At 44.4% G+C, this 19,781-nt stretch overlaps 1 protein-coding gene across 5 annotated transcripts in view; it reads left to right on the top strand.

Moving 5' to 3' along the window:
• Window positions 1-19,781, top strand: part of PDE1C (phosphodiesterase 1C) — a 271,452-nt gene that overhangs the window by 212,393 nt on the left and 39,278 nt on the right. For all 5 annotated transcript variants that reach the window (XR_014173167.1, XR_014173168.1, XR_014173169.1 and 2 more), the window contains 5 exons: window positions 139-279; window positions 13,501-13,601; window positions 15,424-15,552; window positions 18,887-18,988; window positions 19,516-19,636. Coding sequence is in view for 2 of the 5 variants with exons in the window: in XM_081931097.1 (XP_081787223.1) it covers window positions 139-279; window positions 13,501-13,601; window positions 15,424-15,552; window positions 18,887-18,988; window positions 19,516-19,636 (594 nt within the window). In the remaining 3 variants the exon portion in view is untranslated. The remainder of the gene's footprint in view (window positions 1-138; window positions 280-13,500; window positions 13,602-15,423; window positions 15,553-18,886; window positions 18,989-19,515; window positions 19,637-19,781) is intronic.

Here is a 19,781-nt window from a genome sequence, read left to right on the forward strand (position 1 = left end):
TAAAAAGTTTTCCGAGGTCTTTCCATTTGATTTTTTTTTTTAATTGGGAAAGAAACCATATTTGGATGCTAAGGTCTTGATGCTTAAAATTTCAACAAGCTTTGCCAAATGTACTTCCCTTCCTGTGTTTTTGTTTAGATTCCAATATCTGCTCTTGTCTCCTTTGTGGAAGCCCTGGAAGTTGGCTACAGCAAGCATAAAAATCCATATCACAACCTAATGCATGCCGCAGATGTCACACAGACTGTTCATTACCTCCTTTTTAAGACAGGTGTAGCGGTAAGTAAATGAATCCCCTTTCTTAGGAGACCCAAACAATGTTGTGCATTTTGGGTAGATTTCCTGCATGACCCACTGGGGAAACCCAGCCAGATGGGCAGGGTATAAATAATAAATTATTATTATTGTTATTATTCATGGCTTGTTTGTGGGATTTAAATTACAACAAACCCCAAGATTTACGAGCACCAAAGTGGGTCTCTGGTTTAGACCCTTTGGATTAGAGTCTGTTGCTCAGATATGTGTTTAAGATTCTAAGTTGCTCCCTCTCCAATGCTTAGAGAATGTAGTTCCCCTTTGGACTGTGGGATTTTGAAACTGGCCAAAAGGTCAGGGAAAAGGAGATTATAAACAGTGGCAGCTGTTTTGGGCAATGGTCCCACAAGTGCAAATTATGTGCATGCCACAGAATATATAATGCCTCAGAGCTTCAGTACGGTTTTAGCCAGTGGCCATAATGTAAATATTTCTATCTTTTTTTCTACTAACTTGGCAAATGCACCCTAAATCCATGAGTTGATCTACTCCTTTGGTATTCAGAACAAAAAAAAAAACTTAACTGCTTGGCCAAGTGGCACAAAATTTATGACACAGAAAGAAGAATAAAGTGAAAACAAATACAAAATAATAGTAACAGCCATTCTGAGATAATTATTGTGTTTCGTGAAACTGTTCTAAAACTATTTACATTTAAGAAGGCCCCAAATTGTAGCTTTGGAAGATTTGGAAATCATGGAAAGACAAAAATATAAGAAAATATTTTAGGCAGTGTTCTTTTCTCCTGCATAGAAAGCATATGCACTTTATCTTTTTCAAAGCTGACACAAAAAACATAATATTTAATTGGGCAAGTGTAGATGATTCATGGCAATCAACTTCTGGCAGTGCTGCTTGGTTGATGTTTGGCAAAAACATGATGCGTCAAAGCTGAGTACAAACAGCTACGTGACCCTATTCTGTAAAACTGCTGTCGGGGGCACTGTATATTGCTAGCAGTCAATTTACCTTCACCTCACACAGACTATAGGCATAACAAGTGACCCACTTCTGAGGGGGCAAGAGGTGTAATGCCAATAAGTGAGCAACGTTATTGAAAATGCTATTGTTCCGTTTTGGGACCCGGGTGGCACTATGGGTTAAACCACAGAGCCTAGGACTTGCCGATCAGAAGGTCAGCAGTTCGAATCCCCGCAACGGGGTGAGCTCCCGTTGCTCGGTCCCTGCTCCTGCCATCCTAGCAGTTCGAAAGCATGTCAAAGTGCAAGTAGATAAATAGGCACCACTCCGGTGGGAAGGTAAACGGCATTTCCCTTGCGTTGCTCTGGTTCGCCAGAAGCGGCTTAGTCATGCTGGCCACATGACCCGGAAGCTGTACGCCAGCTCCCTCGGCCAATAAAGCAAGATGAGCGCCGCAACCCCAGAGTCGGTCCCGACTGGACCTAATGGTCAGGGGTCCCTTTACCTTTACCTTTATTGTTCCGTTTTAGAGGTGGATTGGACCAGCATTGCAACCAAGCACCTGTTGTCAATCAGACTGGCCACATTTAATGGTTCAGGGTGCAGAGAACTTAGAACCTGCGTGTGAGTGTTTATTCAAAACCTGCCAAGGAGTCCAATTCACTTTGTTGCATCTTTAAATACTTTGTCAAAGGTATCCATTCATCTTTAAAGTCACAGTTATCCTTGTCCTGTAGTTTATATGTCAGTTTTGCCAATTCTGCATAATCCATCAGTGTCTCTTGACATACTTCTTTAGTTAGAGTTTCCTCGGTTTTCCATCCTTGTGCTATTAAGACTCTCGCCACCGTTGTTACATACCTAAAGATGTTTCTCAACTTCTTTGGCAGGTCATTTCCTACAATCCCTAACAAAAATGCTTCAGGTTTTTAAACAAATGTTAGATGGAACATTTTCTTCAATTCACTGTATATCATTTCCCAAATTTTTAAAATTACATTACAACCCCACCACATGTGATAAAATGTCCCCTCTTTATCCTTACACTTCCAACATATATTTGAGCTAGTTTTCTACATTTTCCCTAACTGCACTGGTGCCATATACCATCTATACATCATCTTCATATAATTCTCCTTCAACAAAGAACAATCTTTAAATTTTAGATCAATTTTCCATAACCTTTCCCAATCTTCAATCATAATGTTGTGACCTAAATCTTGTGTCCATTTGATCATGACTGATTTTACCTCTTCATTGCTTCCTTTTTTAACTAGTTGCAGTCTAGTGTTATATCCAAAGCCAGGCAAACTATGGTTAGTCTTAACCAGGCATAGGCAAACTCGGCCCTCCAGATGTTATGGGACTACAACTCCCATCATCCCTAGCTAACAGGACCTATGGTCAGGGATGATGGGAGTTGTAGTCCCAAAACATCTGGAGGGCCGAGTTTGCCTATGCCTGGTCTTAACTATGGTTTACTGAAACAGACCAACTTCAACCCAGGAGTTTTGAAGCTGGCTTGTTACAATCAACCAGACTGGCTGCATTTAATGTTTCAGAAGCTATTGAGTAAGGATGAAAACTTAGTTTTCAGCTGTAATGTTTTAAGAGAATACGGAAAAAGGGTTTAGAAGTAGGTTAAAAAATATTGATACGGATTTGCTGAACTAACAATTGAATTGGAATACAAAAAAGGGAGGTATGAGGAGGTCTGGGAAATAATGAAAAATAAGTTATTGAAATTTTGTGTGTTTTTAAGTATTTTCTGTTTTGTATTTTTGTTATATCTTTCTTTTTTCTTTTTGATTTTCTTTTTATTGTATTAATATTGAAAACTTTAATAAATATCTTATAATAATAGAAAAAAAGGAACTTAGAACCTGAGTGTGATGAATAAATGCAGGTTCTAGCCTAAGGTCTTGGCTGCATGAAATCCGGATTGATGTTAGTTAACAGGAAAGCCAAATTTGATTCATGTGCAAAAGAAAACAGTGGGGCAGAGTCGACAGCCCTTTCCCCTTCCTTTTTGCTGAAAACAGGGGCTTTGTTAATAAAATTTCGAAAGGATAAGCCAGCCTAAGGGCATTGCTACCCACGCATGCTATGATTACACAAACCTCGACATCAGGAAATGTAATGAAGGTCCTGCACCTTCCTCAAAGCAGTCCAAAGAAACATTAGCAGTGCCATATAGTTTTCTGCAAGAGCTAATGTAGCAAATCAGAGAAAACTTGCTCCCTTAATAGGGATTTGAGGGAAAGGGCTCAGTGGTAGAATCTATTGTAAATGTGCTTTCAATCTCATTTCTCTCATTAAGAACCCTTAAAAGAAATCTATTCATTTCAACCCAACAAGCAACCTAATAAAATTTTGCCCGGGGACATTTTTATGTTACTGTTGTAACTTCCGAGTAATACTGCCAGTCCATCATAATTATATTATCCATAGCGCTAGGCCCAAGGGTCTAATGATATATCATAAACAGAATTCAAGTAAAAATTACAAGGATCATCACACATAAAATCACACCAAAAATAGTACCACCTAGCAGTGACTATAATAACGACAATAAGCAGTCGCTTGGGGGGATATAAATGTTTTGTTGAAAGGTTTTCTTGAATGAAGACATTATTATTAATTTGGTTTTTTTAAATCTCCTTTCCAGTGTTTGCTCAAGGTGACAGACAAGGCTGATAAACAATAAACACAAAAATTCAGTGGGTTGGATTCACACTAAGACTGCAAGCCTAACAAATTTACCTGGGTTTAAGTCCCCTTGAACTCAACAGGGCATATTTCTCTGAAGAAAAGCATTGGGTTGTGCTGCAAATTAGCTGCACTTGGTTCCAGCTGAAATCGGTGGGACTTAAGAAGTGACTTAAGCTGCCACTGAAACCAGTGGGGCTTAAGTGCTGCTGAAGTTAGCCTAAATTTGACCAACTAAAATTAGTTCATAAAATAATAAACATTTTCGGTAAACGAGCAAATGATCTCTGGGAGGAGTGCAAAGTAAATACAGTCACACCTCATGTTATGGCCACTTCAGGTTGCGTGTCTTCATCTTGCGTCTTGGGTTACTTCCGGGTTTTGGCACTCGCGCCTGCGCAGAAGCACTAAAGCACGCTTTGCGCATGCACAGAAGCACCAAATTGCGCCACATGCCTGTGCAGATGCGGCACTCCAAGTTGTGGGCTTTTCACGTTACGGATGGGCTTCCAGAATGGATCCCGTCCGTAACACAAGGTACCAGTGTGGTGTATGAGAGCCAGTGTGGTGTAGTGGTTAAGAGCGGTAGACTCGTAATCTGGTGAACCAGGTTTGCGTCTCCGCTCCTCCACATGCAGCTGCTGGGTGACCTTGGGCCAGTCACACTTCTCTGAAGTCTCTCAGCCCCACTCACCTCACAGAGTGTTTGTTGTGGGGGAGGAAGGGCAAGGAGAATGTGAGCCGCTTTGAGACTCCTTCGGGTAGTGATAAAGCGGGATATCAAATCCAAACTCTTCTTCTTCTTCTACCACTGTAGAACTATGACTTCAAAAGGGTGTTCATCTCCATCTCTCAGCATTTATACCAGGCATCCCTAACCTGTGGCCCTCTAGATGTTTAGGCCTACAACTCCCATGATCCCTAGCTAACAGGACCAGTGGTCAGGGATGATGGGAATTGTAGTCCAAAACATCTGGAGGGCCGAAGGTTGGGGATGCCTGGTTTATACTGTTCCACAAAATGGGTACAACAACGTAGGACTCAGCTATAGAGCTGCAAGTATAATTTTTAAGTGCATTATACAAATGCGACCCTAGATGGCGCTGATCAGCTAATGGCAAGTCCCATATATATTTCACAACGTTTTTCTTCTTTTTTAAAAAGCATTTTCACAGACATTGGCAAATCTGGATTGGCCCTTATTAGCAGACCTTAGTGCACATGGAGATTCTTCTCTCAAATGCTGCAGAATATGTGTATTGTGATGAGTTTGAGAAGCCATTGTTATCTTTCTGGATCTGTTTGTTGGTGCTGTGGTTGCAAGGAAAGGCCAGAAAATGGACCAGATTATAGGCTAGTTATCCAATTTAACTGGATTATGCATGATACTGATAAAAGGCATTAATAAGGCTTAAAAATAAAAATAAAACTCTCCCCCCCCGAGAAGCTATGTAATTTGGGATTCTCCGTGCAACCTGCGTAGATCATCATCGTTATGCACATAGGGACAAATGAGAAATGAAATTATTGCTGCTGCTGAGGCAAGGAAGAAGGGCTACCCCTATGCTATCTATATAATCAGTTATCAGTAACCAATATATTCAATATATATATCCAAATATGCTTATACAAATCAAGGATTACGGTACTTTATAAATCCATTTTGAATCAAAAGGAAGCTGTGCTTAGCAAACTGCAAACTGCTTGAAACAGCAAAGTTAGGAGCTGACCTTTCCCCTAAACATCTGTGTACCCCGGACAAAGACATGAATCAGAGATTCTGGTACAAATTCCCCTCAGATACAGGCTAAATTAATCCACAGAACAGGAAGAGCAAAACCACAAAATGTCCAAGCTCCGGTCCTGTCATAACTAGGGGAAAGGTTAGACAGAGCGTCATTGCAAGCTTCGGAAAGCAGAACTAGAACCCGGTGCTGACCAAGGCTTGAGCAGGGGTCAAGCAGCGTGACAACCGCTTGCTGATTGGCTAATTTTCGCTGACAATATTGTGAGTCCCTCGTGATTGTCTGATGATCAATGATTTGCTGTGATTTACTCAGGTATAAAGACCTCTGGATTTCTGTCAATCGGGGTCCCAGTTCTTTGGAAGATATTCCAACTGGGTCCTTATTGCCTGGCAATAAACCTCACCTTCTTATTCTCCAGTTGCTGTCTCTGGCTGATCCTTATTTTGACTCACCACGGGTACCCCTTTGCTACACTGCTTCTTTTTGCCATATTTCTCTTTGCTATTTTCAACACATTAATTCAGTTTGCAATGTGGAAACTTTTCTTAGTCATCCCCTCCGCTACACAAATAGTAAATCCTTTGTTTCGATTCAAAATGCCTTGCTTAGTAGCTCAACCTGTGGAAGATTGTAATTCTTTATTTCTTCACCCCCCCTCCATCCTTTTGTCTGACAATTTCTTTATTCTCCTCACCATCTAGTAAAAACTACAGATAATTTTCTCTTCTAAAAAATGCAAAACTTGTTCTCTATGCCAGCGAGAATTATGTTTCACAGTCCCAGGTTTTTGTTTTAAAAAAGCTTATAACACGTGTGATGGGACGATGAGCTGCTTGTGCGTAAAATGCAAGTCCCTCAGAGTTTGATCAGGTTTTCAAACCTCTGCCTGTGACGGAGCCCCTCCAGCATGGCTGCGTCAATCACTAGTAGAATCCGAAAGTGGCTGCTTTCGGAAACGTTTCCAACATAAAAGCTCCTTAACGGAAACACGTCGTCTGGCCTCTCGGCGTGACAGTTTCCGTCGAGGTGTGGGTGTCCCTATAGGAGGTCCTGAGACCTCCCCACTGGTTTCGCTTGAAGCGTCTCTGAGCCATCCCTCCGACTCACTTTCCCTTGGAGTTCTTGCTCGCCCTCTACTGGTTCCCTCTTCCGCTGCTACTGCTCTCTCAACCTCAGGGAGCCTTTGCACCTGCGGCGCTTTAGATGTCAGTTCCCTGACATCCACCTCCCCTCCAGGGCCCCCTTCACCCCCTCCCGTCTCCTCTCCTACTGGCGGTGAGGAGGTAAAACCCCTGAAAGAACCTCCCTCATCTTCCGACGTCGCGAACACTTCCTTCCACTTGTTGCTGTTCCTACTCTCTAGGTACTCTTCGTCATCAGAGTCCACTCCATCTTCCAACTCCGACTCCGCGAACCCTTCCATTTCCTCTTCCTCATCGGTGGTGCCGAAATACTCCCTCCTAAACCTTGCTATAGGCTGAGGTTTCCTCGGGAACCTTTGGTGGAACGTTTCTGTTAAAACCTCGTCATTGACTTCCTCTGCACTTACCCAGGTGTTTTCTGACTCCGGTTCCCCTTCCCACGCCACCAAATACTCCACCTGATTACCCTTCCACCTGGAATCGAGGATTTCCGCTACATGGTTGCGGCGTTCCCTCTCTTCCAAGGCTGGTCCCCTGACGTGCTCCCCTTCACGTCCCCCCCTGTATGGTGACAGTAACGACCTGTGGAACACTGGGTGCAATTTCATGTGGTTGGGTAATCGGAGTTTGAAAGCTACCGGGTTGACCTGCTGAATCACCTCAAAGGGTCCCAATCTTCTGGGCCTCAGTTTCTTACAACCCCCTTTGAACGGCAACCCTTGGGTTGACAACCACACTTGATCCCCCACCCTTATGGTTTCACCTTCCCTTCTGTTCTTGTCTGCCTGCTTCTTATATTGTGCCTTGGCCCTTTCTAAGTTGAGCTGGAGCTGCTGATGGATGGCTTCCATCTCTTCTACAAAATGTTCAGCCGCTGGAACGCTCCATCTCTCCCCTCCTTCCCCTGGAAATGCCCTGGGGTGACACCCGTAATTAGCCAAAAAGGGACTCATCCCTGTGGACACATTCTCCGCATTATTGTAGGCAAATTCTGCCAACGCCAACTTTTCGACCCAATCGTTCTCTCTGTCATTGACATAACACCTAAGATATTGTTGAAGAATGCCATTTGCCCTTTCCGCCTGCCCGTTGGTTTCAGGGTGCCGGGCAGTTGAAAAATTAACTTCCACGTGTAGCAAGCTCATGAGCTTCCTCCAGAACCTGGAAGTAAATTGTTTGCCTCGATCTGAGATCACCCTCGAGGGAGCCCCGTGCAACCTAAAGATATGTTCCACAAACAACTTCGCCGTTTCTTCCGCTGTGACTGCATGTGAGCATGCTACAAAATGGCACATCTTAGTTAACAGGTCTACTACTACCATGATGGCTGTTTTCCCCTTGGACCTTGGCAGATCCGTCATAAAATCTATTGATATCGCTTCCCAAGGCCGTTCTGGTGTGGGTAAAGGTTCTAATAACCCTGCCGGCGCCCTTCTTTCCCCTTTGGCTCGCTGACATTGGTCACACCCTCTTACATACTCCCTTACATCTTCCCTCACCTTAGGCCACCAAAATTCCCTGGTAACCAACCACATGGTTTTGTGTTGCCCAAAATGTCCCGCCGTGGGGCTATCATGCAACTGCTTGAGTACTCTCCCCCTCAATTCACCTTCGGGTATATACAGTGCCCCTTTGTAATACAATGCCCCATTTCTTTCCTCAAAACCTCCGGGGCTCTCGCCCTCCCCCCTGAGACCTCTGAGCTTATCCTGGGCATATTCATCATTTTCCGTTTCCTCCACCAGTTCCCGTTGCCCCACCAGCGCCGCCCCACACACCCAGCGGTCCTCCGGGATGACATGTCTCTCTTCGATCACCTCCTCCCCTTCCCAATATTCTGGTTTGCGTGAGAGCGCATCCGCCCTGACGTTTTCTGGGCCTGGCACATAACAAATCTCAAAGTTAAATTTGGAGAATTCCTGTGCCCATCTCACTTGTCGTTGGTTGAGCACTCGAGCTGTTCTCCAATACTCTAAATTTTTGTGGTCGGTGCACACTTGCACCTTGTGTTGTGCCCCAATTAATAAATGTCTCCACCTCCGGAATGCTTCGTGAATGGCAAGTAGTTCCCTGTCATACACCGTGTAATTCCTCTCGGACTTATTCAGTTTCCGCGAGAAGAATGCACACGGTCTCCACTCCGACGCACTCCTCCCCGGTTGAAGAAGGACCGCCCCTATAGCCCGGTCGGATGCATCTGTTTCCACTCTCATGGGTTTTTGTAAATCCACATGCAGAAGTTGTTCTTCCGAGGCGAAAGCCCTTTTCAGTTCTTCAAAGGCTCGATCCGCCTCCACCGTCCAAACAAATTTCTTCTTGCTGCTGAGGCAGTCGGTGATGGGCGCCGTCAAGTGGGCAAAGTTCTTGATGAACTTCCGATAAAAGTTCCCAAACCCCAAGAATCTTTGCACGTCCTTCTTGGTCTTCGGTGTCTTCCATTCCAGTACCGCTTGAACCTTGCCTGGATCCATGGCCAATCCCTTGTCTGACAAGCGGTACCCCAGGAATTCCACCTCCTTGGTATGAAACTGGCACTTCTCCAGTTTCACCCACAGCTGGTTGGCTTGCAGCCTGCCCAACACTTCTCGAACGTCCCTCACATGCTGTTCCTCATCTTCCGAATACACCAACACGTCGTCTAAAAAGGCCACACAGTTCTTGTAGAGCAAAGGTCCCAGAACGTGGTTTATAAAAGCTTGAAAAACAGGCGGAGCCCCCTTGTAGACCGAAGGGCATAATAAGGTATTCAAAGGCTCCCAAAGGGGTAAACATGGTGGTCTTCCATTCATCTCCCTTCCTTATGCGTATCAGATTGTACGCCCCCCGCAGGTCCAGTTTTGTAAAAATCTTTCCCTTCCTTACTCTGGTCAAAATGTCGTCAATTCGGGGCATAGGGAAAGCCAGGGGCTCCGACACTGCATTGAGGGCCCTGAAGTCACACACCAGTCTCGGTTTGTCTGTGTTCTTTTTGTCCACAAAAAACACTGGGCTGCCCCCCACCGCTCGGGACTCTCTGATGAACCCTCGCTTCAAGTTTTTGTCAATGAACTCCCTCAGCTCCTGCATCTCCCTGTCTGACATGGCGTACAGCTTGCCTACTGGGAGTTGGGCCCCTGGGAGTAGGTTGATTTGACAGTCAAAGGGTCTATGCGGTGGCAGTTTGTCTGCTTCCCTTTCGCTGAATACGTTGCTCAGATCTGCGTATTGCGGGGGCACCTTCCCTTTGCCCATCACTTCCATCCCCGCTAGGGTGACTCTGTCTCCTCCCGAGACCTTCCCCTCCTTGCAGTGTTCTAGGCAATGCGCTGACCAAAAAAAGGGGGGGTTCTGGCATGGGCACTTTCATTGCTCTTTGGCCTGGCTGCTGTGCCCCGACGGTGGCAGCCAGGCGTTGGCTTTTACTTGCTCCTTGCTTTCCTCTTCCTTTCCCCCAACAGCTCCTGCCATCCCTTGCCATTCCTTTCTTTGTGGGCAGACTCTGGCAAAGTGCCCTGGCTGTTGGCAGAGATAACATCTCTTGGCGCTCTTTCCCTCCTTCTTCCGCCCTTCACTGGGATTTGAAACTGCGCGCGCCCGCGCTGTTCCAACTTCCATCGGCTCTGCCGGCGGGAAAGATGGCTCTGGAATGTCTGGAATGCGGAACTCCCTCCAACGGTCTCCTTTCCCTTCCCGCCTTTCCAAAGCCCTCGCCTCCTGGCGCGCTCCTATGGCCAGCGCAGATTTGGTTAATTGGTCCATAGACTCCGCCCTGGGCCCCCGGGAAAGCTCATCTTTGACGGTTGAAGAAAGCCCCTCTTCGAAAAGCATTTGGATGGGCTCCGCCGATAGGTCCCACCCCAATTTATGAATCAGCATAGTAAATTCAGTCCAGTACTCACGGACAGATCTGCTTCCTTGCTGGCAAGCCATTAACTGCCTTCGCACCACCCCCTGCTCAATATCGCTGGAAAACATCAGGTCCATGGCACGAAAAAACTTCCTCGTGTCCTTTAAGATCTCATTATTCGCTGCCATCAGGGGTCTAACCCAATCTTTCGCCCCGGATTCGAGATGGCCAATCACATACGCCACTCGCGATTCCTCGTCGGGGAAGTCATCAAACTGCAAGTTTAGAGCGTATTGCATCTCTGTTCTAAAGGCATGATAGTTCCTGGGATCCCCCCCGAATTTCTGCACCAATCCTGGTACCTTTCTGGCGAGCGGGGTGGTTTTCTCCTTTCCCTTTTCTGCATCCTGAGCCCTCCTCTCCTCAAGCCTCGCCGTTTGCAGCGCCAACTGGATCTCCAACGCTCTGTACCTTTCTTCCAGGCTTGGACCCCCTCCAGCTGCTCCTGCACCCCCGGTTCCGGCTGGGTTGCTCATGATGCTTCTCTCTGCACAAGCTGGCTTTCAGTGACTTTCGGATTGCTGTGATGGGACGATGAGCTGCTTGTGCGTAAAATGCAAGTCCCTCAGAGTTTGATCAGGTTTTCAAACCTCTGCCTGTGACGGAGCCCCTCCAGCATGGCTGCGTCAATCACTAGTAGAATCCGAAAGTGGCTGCTTTCGGAAACGTTTCCAACATAAAAGCTCCTTAACGGAAACACGTCGTCTGGCCTCTCGGCGTGACAGTTTCCGTCGAGGTGTGGGTGTCCCTATAGGAGGTCCTGAGACCTCCCCACTGGTTTCGCTTGAAGCGTCTCTGAGCCATCCCTCCGACTCACTTTCCCTTGGAGTTCTTGCTCGCCCTCTACTGGTTCCCTCTTCCGCTGCTACTGCTCTCTCAACCTCAGGGAGCCTTTGCACCTGCGGCGCTTTAGATGTCAGTTCCCTGACAACACGTTCCTCTATGAGGAATTTAGTAATGGTGAATGACCTAACCTGAAATACATTTTGTATTTCTTTTCTATACAGCTGCCAAAAATGTTTTTAAAATTTTTAATTTTTTTTTGACTGGGCTAGAATGACTCTTGTAAAGATAACTTGTAGAAACAGTAGGAAAGATGGTAAATAGAATATTAGATACAATTGTAAAGGCATATAACATAGAATCCCATGGACCCAGTACGAGGTGGAAGGAAGTCTGGTACAAACAAAGTAACAACAAAATAAGTAACATAATATTTATTTTCTTTTTTGTTTATGCATACATGCTAAACGCTGGAATGTTTATTGTGTTAAATTGTTTGTTGTGAATATTGATGTGTATGAAAAGGATGGTTGTAATCTAATTGAAAAACCAATAAAGGTGTGTTGTTTTTTTTAAAAAAAAGAAATACATTTTGCATTTCACTGTGGATCAGAAAGGTGTGCTTTCATGGGCCAGGGTCCTACTTTATATAGGGCAGTTCAATATTTGAAGGGCTGCCCAGTGACATCTGAAAGTGTCTTCAGTTTGAAAAGCAGCCGGTCCACATCTGATTTTAAAGACTGATAAGAAGAGAGAGCTGGGACGCGGGTGGCGCTGTGGGTTAAGCCACAGAGCCCAGGACTTGCCGATCAGAAGGTTGGCAGTTCGAATCCCCACGACGGGGTGAGCTTCCGTTGCTCTGTCCCTGCTCCTGCCAACCTAGCAGTTCGAAAGCACATCAAAGTGCAAATAGATAAATAGGTACCACTCCGGCGGGAAGGTAAACGGCGTTTCCGTGTGCTGCTCTAGTTTGCCAGAAGCAGCTTAGTCATGCTGGCCACATGACCCAGAAGCTGTACGCCAGCTCCCTCGGCTAATAAAGTGAGATGAATGCCGCAACCCCAGAGTCGTCCATGACTGAACCTAACAGTTAGGGGTCCCTTTACCTTTACTTTAAGAAGAGAGAGCAGGGAGCCTGGAAGCTGTAGATCAGCAGTTAGCACCCAGACAGCAGAATGAGCAGGTCCATAGGTCACCTGAGCAAAGTCATCCCCACTATGGTGAAATGTTGTTGGGAAACTGTGTACGTGCAGCTACTCACCAGAGTCAGTTAAGGTTTGGCAGCCAGCCAGAAGGCAATCTGAAGGAGTAAGTCTGCCTGGTGATAACAGAGGCATGGAGACAGCTCCCTGATTGGCCAAGCTCTCTCAAGGGAGTGATAATTATTGGCCTACTAACTGTAATGTGTTAGTTCTGGAGTTCAGAGGTTCAGAGTTCTGTGTGTCAGTGTAGGAGTTGTGAGTCGTGTCAGAGAGAGCTAGCTAAAGATCCGTGTTCTGTTCCTGTAAATAGTCCACTGTATATAATAAACACCTAACTACAAGTTCCTGGTTCCTGCTTCGTTTATCCTGTCTGCAGCCAAGTCGCCAATTGCTTCCATGGATTCTGCGTTTACTCTGCTAGGTCTGGCTAAGGTCCTGCAACTAGTCAGAAAGTTGCGAAACACCAAATAGGTTTTGCCAATAGATGTATTGCATTTCTAAATTACCATAAACAATCTCTAGTCTTCTTTTTTTGACAAGTGGCTGCTGTAGTTTGGTAGAATGCATGATTTGCACGATGAAAACCCCAGGTATAATTCATTTAAAACAATTTATAGTAGCAAAGTTGCAAAGCCAACTGCCTCAGATCTTGGAAGGTCTGCAGTGAAAAGTGCACCAGAGTGTAGCGTTCTTGGCTAACAGGTAGAACATGCCTTACAAAACAAAACGCCTGCCAAAGTTTGGAAGGTGTGCCACGTGGTCTGACTGATGTTAAATCTTTTTCTTTTTCTTAGCACTGGTTGACAGAGCTGGAAATCTTCGCTATGATCTTTGCTGCTGCCATCCACGACTATGAGCACACCGGAACCACAAACAACTTTCATATTCAGACACGGTGAGTCCATTCCGGATCATCGATAAAGGCACAAAAAGTTGTGAAGGAAGAAACAGTAAGAAAAATCCGTAAATGAAAACAAAGCGTCCATATAATATCTATATGAAACTGCTTTGGGGGTGTGGGGGCAGATTAAACTAGAGTCTGCAAACACTTGTATGTTGATTTAATACTTCTTGTTGAAAAAATTCAGATTACAAATCCTAAGTCTGGCACATTTTGTTTTCAAATCATGAGGCTATTTTTTTCCCCCAAAGAAGAGTGAGTGTTGCTCTTCACAAATAATCAATTCTCTAGTTGATTTTAAACATTTCAAATGTTAGGTCTCTTTTGGGTTAGGTAAATTTTGATCTCTTACTGTCAGGTATTTAAATTAATAGTGTAGTGGTACAACAAGGAGGACAAGATGAATTAGAACTAGTTCCTTTTTTAAAAAAAACAACAACTTTCAAAGCACTGGAGGAGCATAACATGGAACCTCTGGTTTTGACGGCAGCTGCAAATATTAACAGATGGACGGAAAGAATAAGGTATTCGTGCCTGCATGTGACTTTAAATGTTAATAAATTACTTAGGGGAAAAATCCAATGGGGAAGTTTTGAACTGAACTATTACTAAATGAGAAATGGATAAGGTTGGGATCTCTGTGGTATTAATGTAGCATTTTGTTATGAATCGAAGCTCATAGTTCATTCATATTATGGAATGCTGTGTGTGTATGTTTCAATGCAAGGTTCCAGTCTTTAAATCAGAAGGAATAAAAAAAAGTTCAGTTTGATGGAGCTAATCACTTTGGAGCTAATAATGAAGAAAAATAATCCTCCATAACTTTAGTGCAAGATTTTCAATATTTCAGTAAGTGGTGAGAACTGATTAAGAGTTGAATAACAGTCTCATGATTTCAGCCTTATTAGTATTGCCACGCTTACCTTTCAATTGCTGTTTAAGTAGGACTTAAACAATTAAATATCCTTGGTTTAAGTCAGAGGTGATCTTTATCGTTAATAAAAATACTACTTATTATGGAGTGAAAAGGTTAATTAATATCATACTAAAAAGGAAGAGACTTTGAATTTCTGATGAGTTTATGAACAGATAGGCTCTTTACTAATTACTGGATTATACTACTGTGAAGAAATAATTATAGAAAGACTTTTAATTATTTTCAGTGGAAGACATTAACCACAACAAATAACATCGTCTCAAAACTCCCTATAAAGATATGTATTTTTCCTGACAGCCTGCCCTGTTCTGTTCTACTTCTCTCTGCCATATTTCTTGGGTTCCCCCATTTTCTTTTGTGCTGTTTGCAGTGGCATTGATGGAAGCACTCATTTGTTCAGTCATTTCTGGCAACAGCTATTTTATTTAGCCATAATTCCCTAGGCATTGAATCTTACAGTTGAATATTCTAGAGAAAGGTGATAGCTATCATTTTTAAAAAATGGCAGCCTCCCCAGTGGCAGCCATCATGTTTTCCTAAAATGTCCCAAAATGACACTATTAAGGCATTCTGGGTAAATAAAATGGCAGCCATCAGTAAAATGAGCTCTGCTGCTTCTGGAGCAAAGACAAACCACTCCCCATCTCTGAATGCCATGAATAGGTGTCCCTTTTGTATCACTTTGTACATTCATTTTGGAAAAAATGAGAATTGAGCTGAACGGGTTCTTCAGCTCAGTTTTTCATTTGTTCCACACCAGTATAACACAATTGGAGCCAATGAATAGATACTGAAATGTGAAGCAAAGATATTCCCTTCATTAGAGGAAGAATAAAAATTCCAAACTATGTTTATAGTTATGGGATCTTTGTTTTATAGGTCAGATACAGCCATTCTTTACAATGATCGGTCTGTGTTAGAAAATCATCACCTCAGTGCAGCGTTCCGCCTTCTGCAAGATGACGAGGAGATGAATATCCTGTCTAACCTCTCAAAGGATGATTGGAGGTAAGGATCCCCACTGACCTTGATGGCTGTCAGCCTGATTGCTCCAAGTGTACCCTTCAAGTGTACTCAGTGGGAATCTTGGTACGTGGATGATCAGCAGAGGATGAAATCTGATAGCACATGATGAGAGGAGAAGTGGTCCTCAATTTGTACCGAAGCAATTATGTCAAAGTTGTAGCATAAATCACGTTAAAAGACATAACATTTACATTTTTCTTTGGTGCTGTCATGAGCTCTGCAGAGTGCTGACAAGTGGAGCTGTTCCACTCCAGGAATGGTACAAGACAAAGAAGTAGAATCTGAGTTCCAGTAAAAAATGCATACCAATCCTTGTCAAAACGTTGGATTCACACAATGTGTTGATTCCCAAAAGTTCATTGAGACTCTCACCAATATCAAATTCATTTTGACTGGTGTCTTCAATGGCCATTGTTGAAGCAACAATTCCAAACTGAAAATTCTGCAGCTCCTCAATTTACTACAGAACCATAGAAAAATCTTCTGTCTATGCTGGAATCAGGAGCATCATTTTCTGAAAGCAGTCTCATGCAGCAACCCAACAAGAAGGTTTTGTTTAGAAGAGTGTTTTTGTGCTCAGGTTCCGCTTGCAGGCTGGCCAGTGTGAGTACTGGATGTTGGACTAAATGGGCCTTTTGCCTCATCCAGAAAGCTCTTCTCAAATCCAAGCAAAGCCTGTTTCTTTCTGAGAGTTCAAAAATATTGAACTTCGGCCTTAATGACCTTAAACATGACACCAGGCAGCCTAAAGTATCTATTCTACACATATTTGGCTTTAGGTGTGAACTGGGCTACAGCATTAACAAGTCAACACACATAGTAAGCTGGGGCTGTAGATCATTTGCTGGTGGGCAACACTGCATATGTAGCAACTAGCATTCAATTAACATGGGAGTACAGGGACGCGGGTGGCGCTGTGGGTTAAACCACAGAGCCTAGGACTTGCTGATCAGAAGGTCAGTGGTTCAAATCCCCGCGACGGGGTGAGCTCCCGTTGCTCTGTCCCAGCTCCTGCCAACCTAGCAGTTTGAAAGCACATCAAAGTGCAAGTAGATAAATAGGTACCACTCCGGCGGGAAGGTAAACGGCGTTTCCGTGCGCTGCTCTGGTTCGCCACATGACCTGGAAGCTGTACGCTGGTTCCCTCGGCCAATAAAGCGAGATGAGCGCCACAACCCCACAACTGGACCTAATCTGAGAGCCAGTGTGGTGTAGTGGTTAAGAGCGGTAGTCTCATAATCTGGTGAACCGGGTTCGCTTCCCCGCTCCTCCACATGCAGCTGCTGGGTGACCTTGGGCTAGTCACACTTCTTGAAGTCTCTCAGCCCCAGTCACCTCACAGAGTGTTTGTTGTGGGGGAGGAAGGGAAAGGAGAATGTTAGCCGCTTTGAGACTCCTTCGGGTTGTGATAAAGCAGGATATCAAATCCAAACTCTTTTTCTTCTTCTTCTAATGGTCAGGGGTCCCTTTACCTTTACAGTGCCTTAGCATCAGTTACCATAAACTTGCAACTTGGACCCCTTTTTCCCAGAAAAGGGTGAGAAAGAGACTGGCTCCCACGTACCTCACAATATCTGGCAAGATGTGGGGTGTCCAATATTGTTTTGTTGGCATCCATCTGCCTCAAGACGCAATGGAGTGTGCCTCCGGGAGTGAAGACAAACCTCTGTGTTAGTAGCACCAACGTGACCTCCACAGGGCACAAGCCTGGGCAATGTATTTGGGGGTCCTGGGCTGCTCTTGGCTTTACTGAAGTGGACCAAAGGAAAGCAGAGCAATATGTTTGGCACCAGCTTGGCTGCAAACGATGCTGGAAGAAGGCATACAAGACGCCAGCCAACTGTCGTAGAGACTCCACTCTAGATTTGTGTAGGATTCACTCCTTGGCCTTTTCTTCTCCAAATGATATCCAGCAAGGCAGCGGAGGTTTTGGATCAGAGTTGTCCTTCTCCTAGACGGGCTACCTTCCCAGGCTGATGCCCCAACCTTCCTTCCAGAGCATGTCCATAAACTACCTTCTTGACGTTGGACCCACTTCTGGTCTCATCCACTCAATCTGCCAGAGCTTGTATTTGCATGCAGGGGAAGCCCCTAAACCAATGAGGGTTTGAGACTCATCGGCTACCCTCACCTGATTTAGCTGGCTAGTCAAAGCCATTCCCAGGTTGTGGCTGCTGTCACATTCTGACAGATTCTAGGACATTCACAAAACTACAACAACAAACCTATGGTTACGTGGAACATACTCAATAAACACGCAAAACGTAACTGGCTGTACTTTTGAATAAATAAGGTATACTATTCATTGTATCAATTTGTAGATTTCAACAGAAGTCTCATAAAGTTCAACGAAAAAAGCAGAAGACTCAGTGGATCAGTTCATTCTCTAGTCAGTTCATGCATAAGATAGATACATGTATAAGTATCTATTCTGGATAATATTAAGGCTAATATTCCGGAAATCCTTGTCTGAGACTCTGTGAAAGGATTCTGTGGAACTGTAACAACACTTCATGTGGATTATTGGACTGTTTGAACAGACAGGTGGAATAGATACTTATACATGTATGGACCTCTTCTGCTTTTTTCGTTGAACTTAATGAGACTTGCGTTGAAATCTACAAATTGATACAATAGATAGTGTACATTATTTATTCAAAAGTACAGCCGGTTACATTTTGTGTGTTTATTGGACAGATTCTAGGAGTCACAGGTGCGAGCTAAGTGCAGGATGGGGAGAAAAGGTAAGTAAACTACTACAGAAGGAGTGTGATGTGCCCCCCCCCGAGAAACTACCCCTCTTCTAACACCCCACACACCCTGGGTGCCCAGTATAGATAATAGGGAAATGAAATTGTATAAAGTCCTCAAGTACAATCTACAATTTAGCCTCATTTTTTAAAATCTGGACCTATTAGATGAAGCCCCTCTTTCCTTCCCAAATTTAGGCCTTGTGTAAGTTTAGCCTGCTCAGCATCATATATAAACAGGGCCTGGTGATTCAGGAGCTTTGCGTTTCAAAGAAAACAGAGTGCCCTGATGTCAAGGTTATCTCCTAGCAAGAGCGGCTGCATCATCTGACTAACTTGTCCACTTCAGGTCTGGTATCTGCAGCAGATATTCCTCTCTGCCCTTAAGCCCCAGGAAAAAGAAGATAATGTGAAGTACTCAGTGACGCACATCGGAGTGTACAGCGAGAATGTGATAAATAATTTGTAGATACAGAAACAAAAGAAGTGTTTCTTACATGTTTCTGTCTCCCTCCCTCCCTCCCTCTTCTTCTCCACCTCTTCTTAACTGGATATCTACCCAAAAGAGAATTTAGGACTCTGGTGATTGAGATGGTGTTGGCCACAGATATGTCCTGTCACTTTCAGCAAATCAAAGCCATGAAGAATGCGTTGCAGCAGCCAGAAGGGTGAGTCACCTTGTGACAGTGTGCGGAGGGGAGGGCTGTGTTCCAGCTGGTACACTTTGCCACTTCATTAAACAAGCTTCAAAAGCATCTCTCTGAGGGGGAAGACAGCATCCTTTCATGTCCATGCCTATTTCTTTTCACAGCGAGTGAATTCACACATGCGCACAGACACACTTCGTTCCAGATTGGCAAGGATTAAAACTGAGCATGGATAAAAGAAATCCACCCCTTTGTTGTGGAGAAGAAGCACTAAAAACAGTGATGGCTGCCCCTTTAGGGCAAGGGGGGCACTCCGCCACTAATGCCAGCTTTGCCTGCCAGAGTCTTACTTGAAACCAATGCCCATCAGCCTCCTCCTTACTTTTAGTCTTGCCCTTGTAGGACACAACAGGGAGAATGATGCAGGCAAAACTACAATGGGTTGGCTCTGCCTGTCAAAGGTTTTAATAGCCTCATTTCCTTGTTTCACAGTTGGTTTCCAGTCTTACGGCACGACAATTAATTTATACCACGGTTTGCATTTGCAGAATTGACAAACCGAAAGCCTTATCGCTGATGTTGCATACAGCCGACATCAGTCATCCTGCCAAGGCATGGGACCTCCATCATCGCTGGACCATGTCCCTGCTAGAGGAGTTTTTCAGACAGGTAAGTTGCAAAACTTAAGCTGCTTTTCTTTCTTTCCATGTTATTTGGGTAGCACACCACTTAATATGTATGGAAGTGAGAGCTGGACCATAAAGAAGGCTGATCGCAGAAGAATTGATGCTTTTGAATTATGGTGCTGGAGGAG

This window comes from Podarcis melisellensis (assembly GCF_964234715.1).
Source record: "Podarcis melisellensis genome assembly, chromosome: 12".
Taxonomy (NCBI): Eukaryota; Metazoa; Chordata; class Lepidosauria; order Squamata; family Lacertidae; genus Podarcis; species Podarcis melisellensis.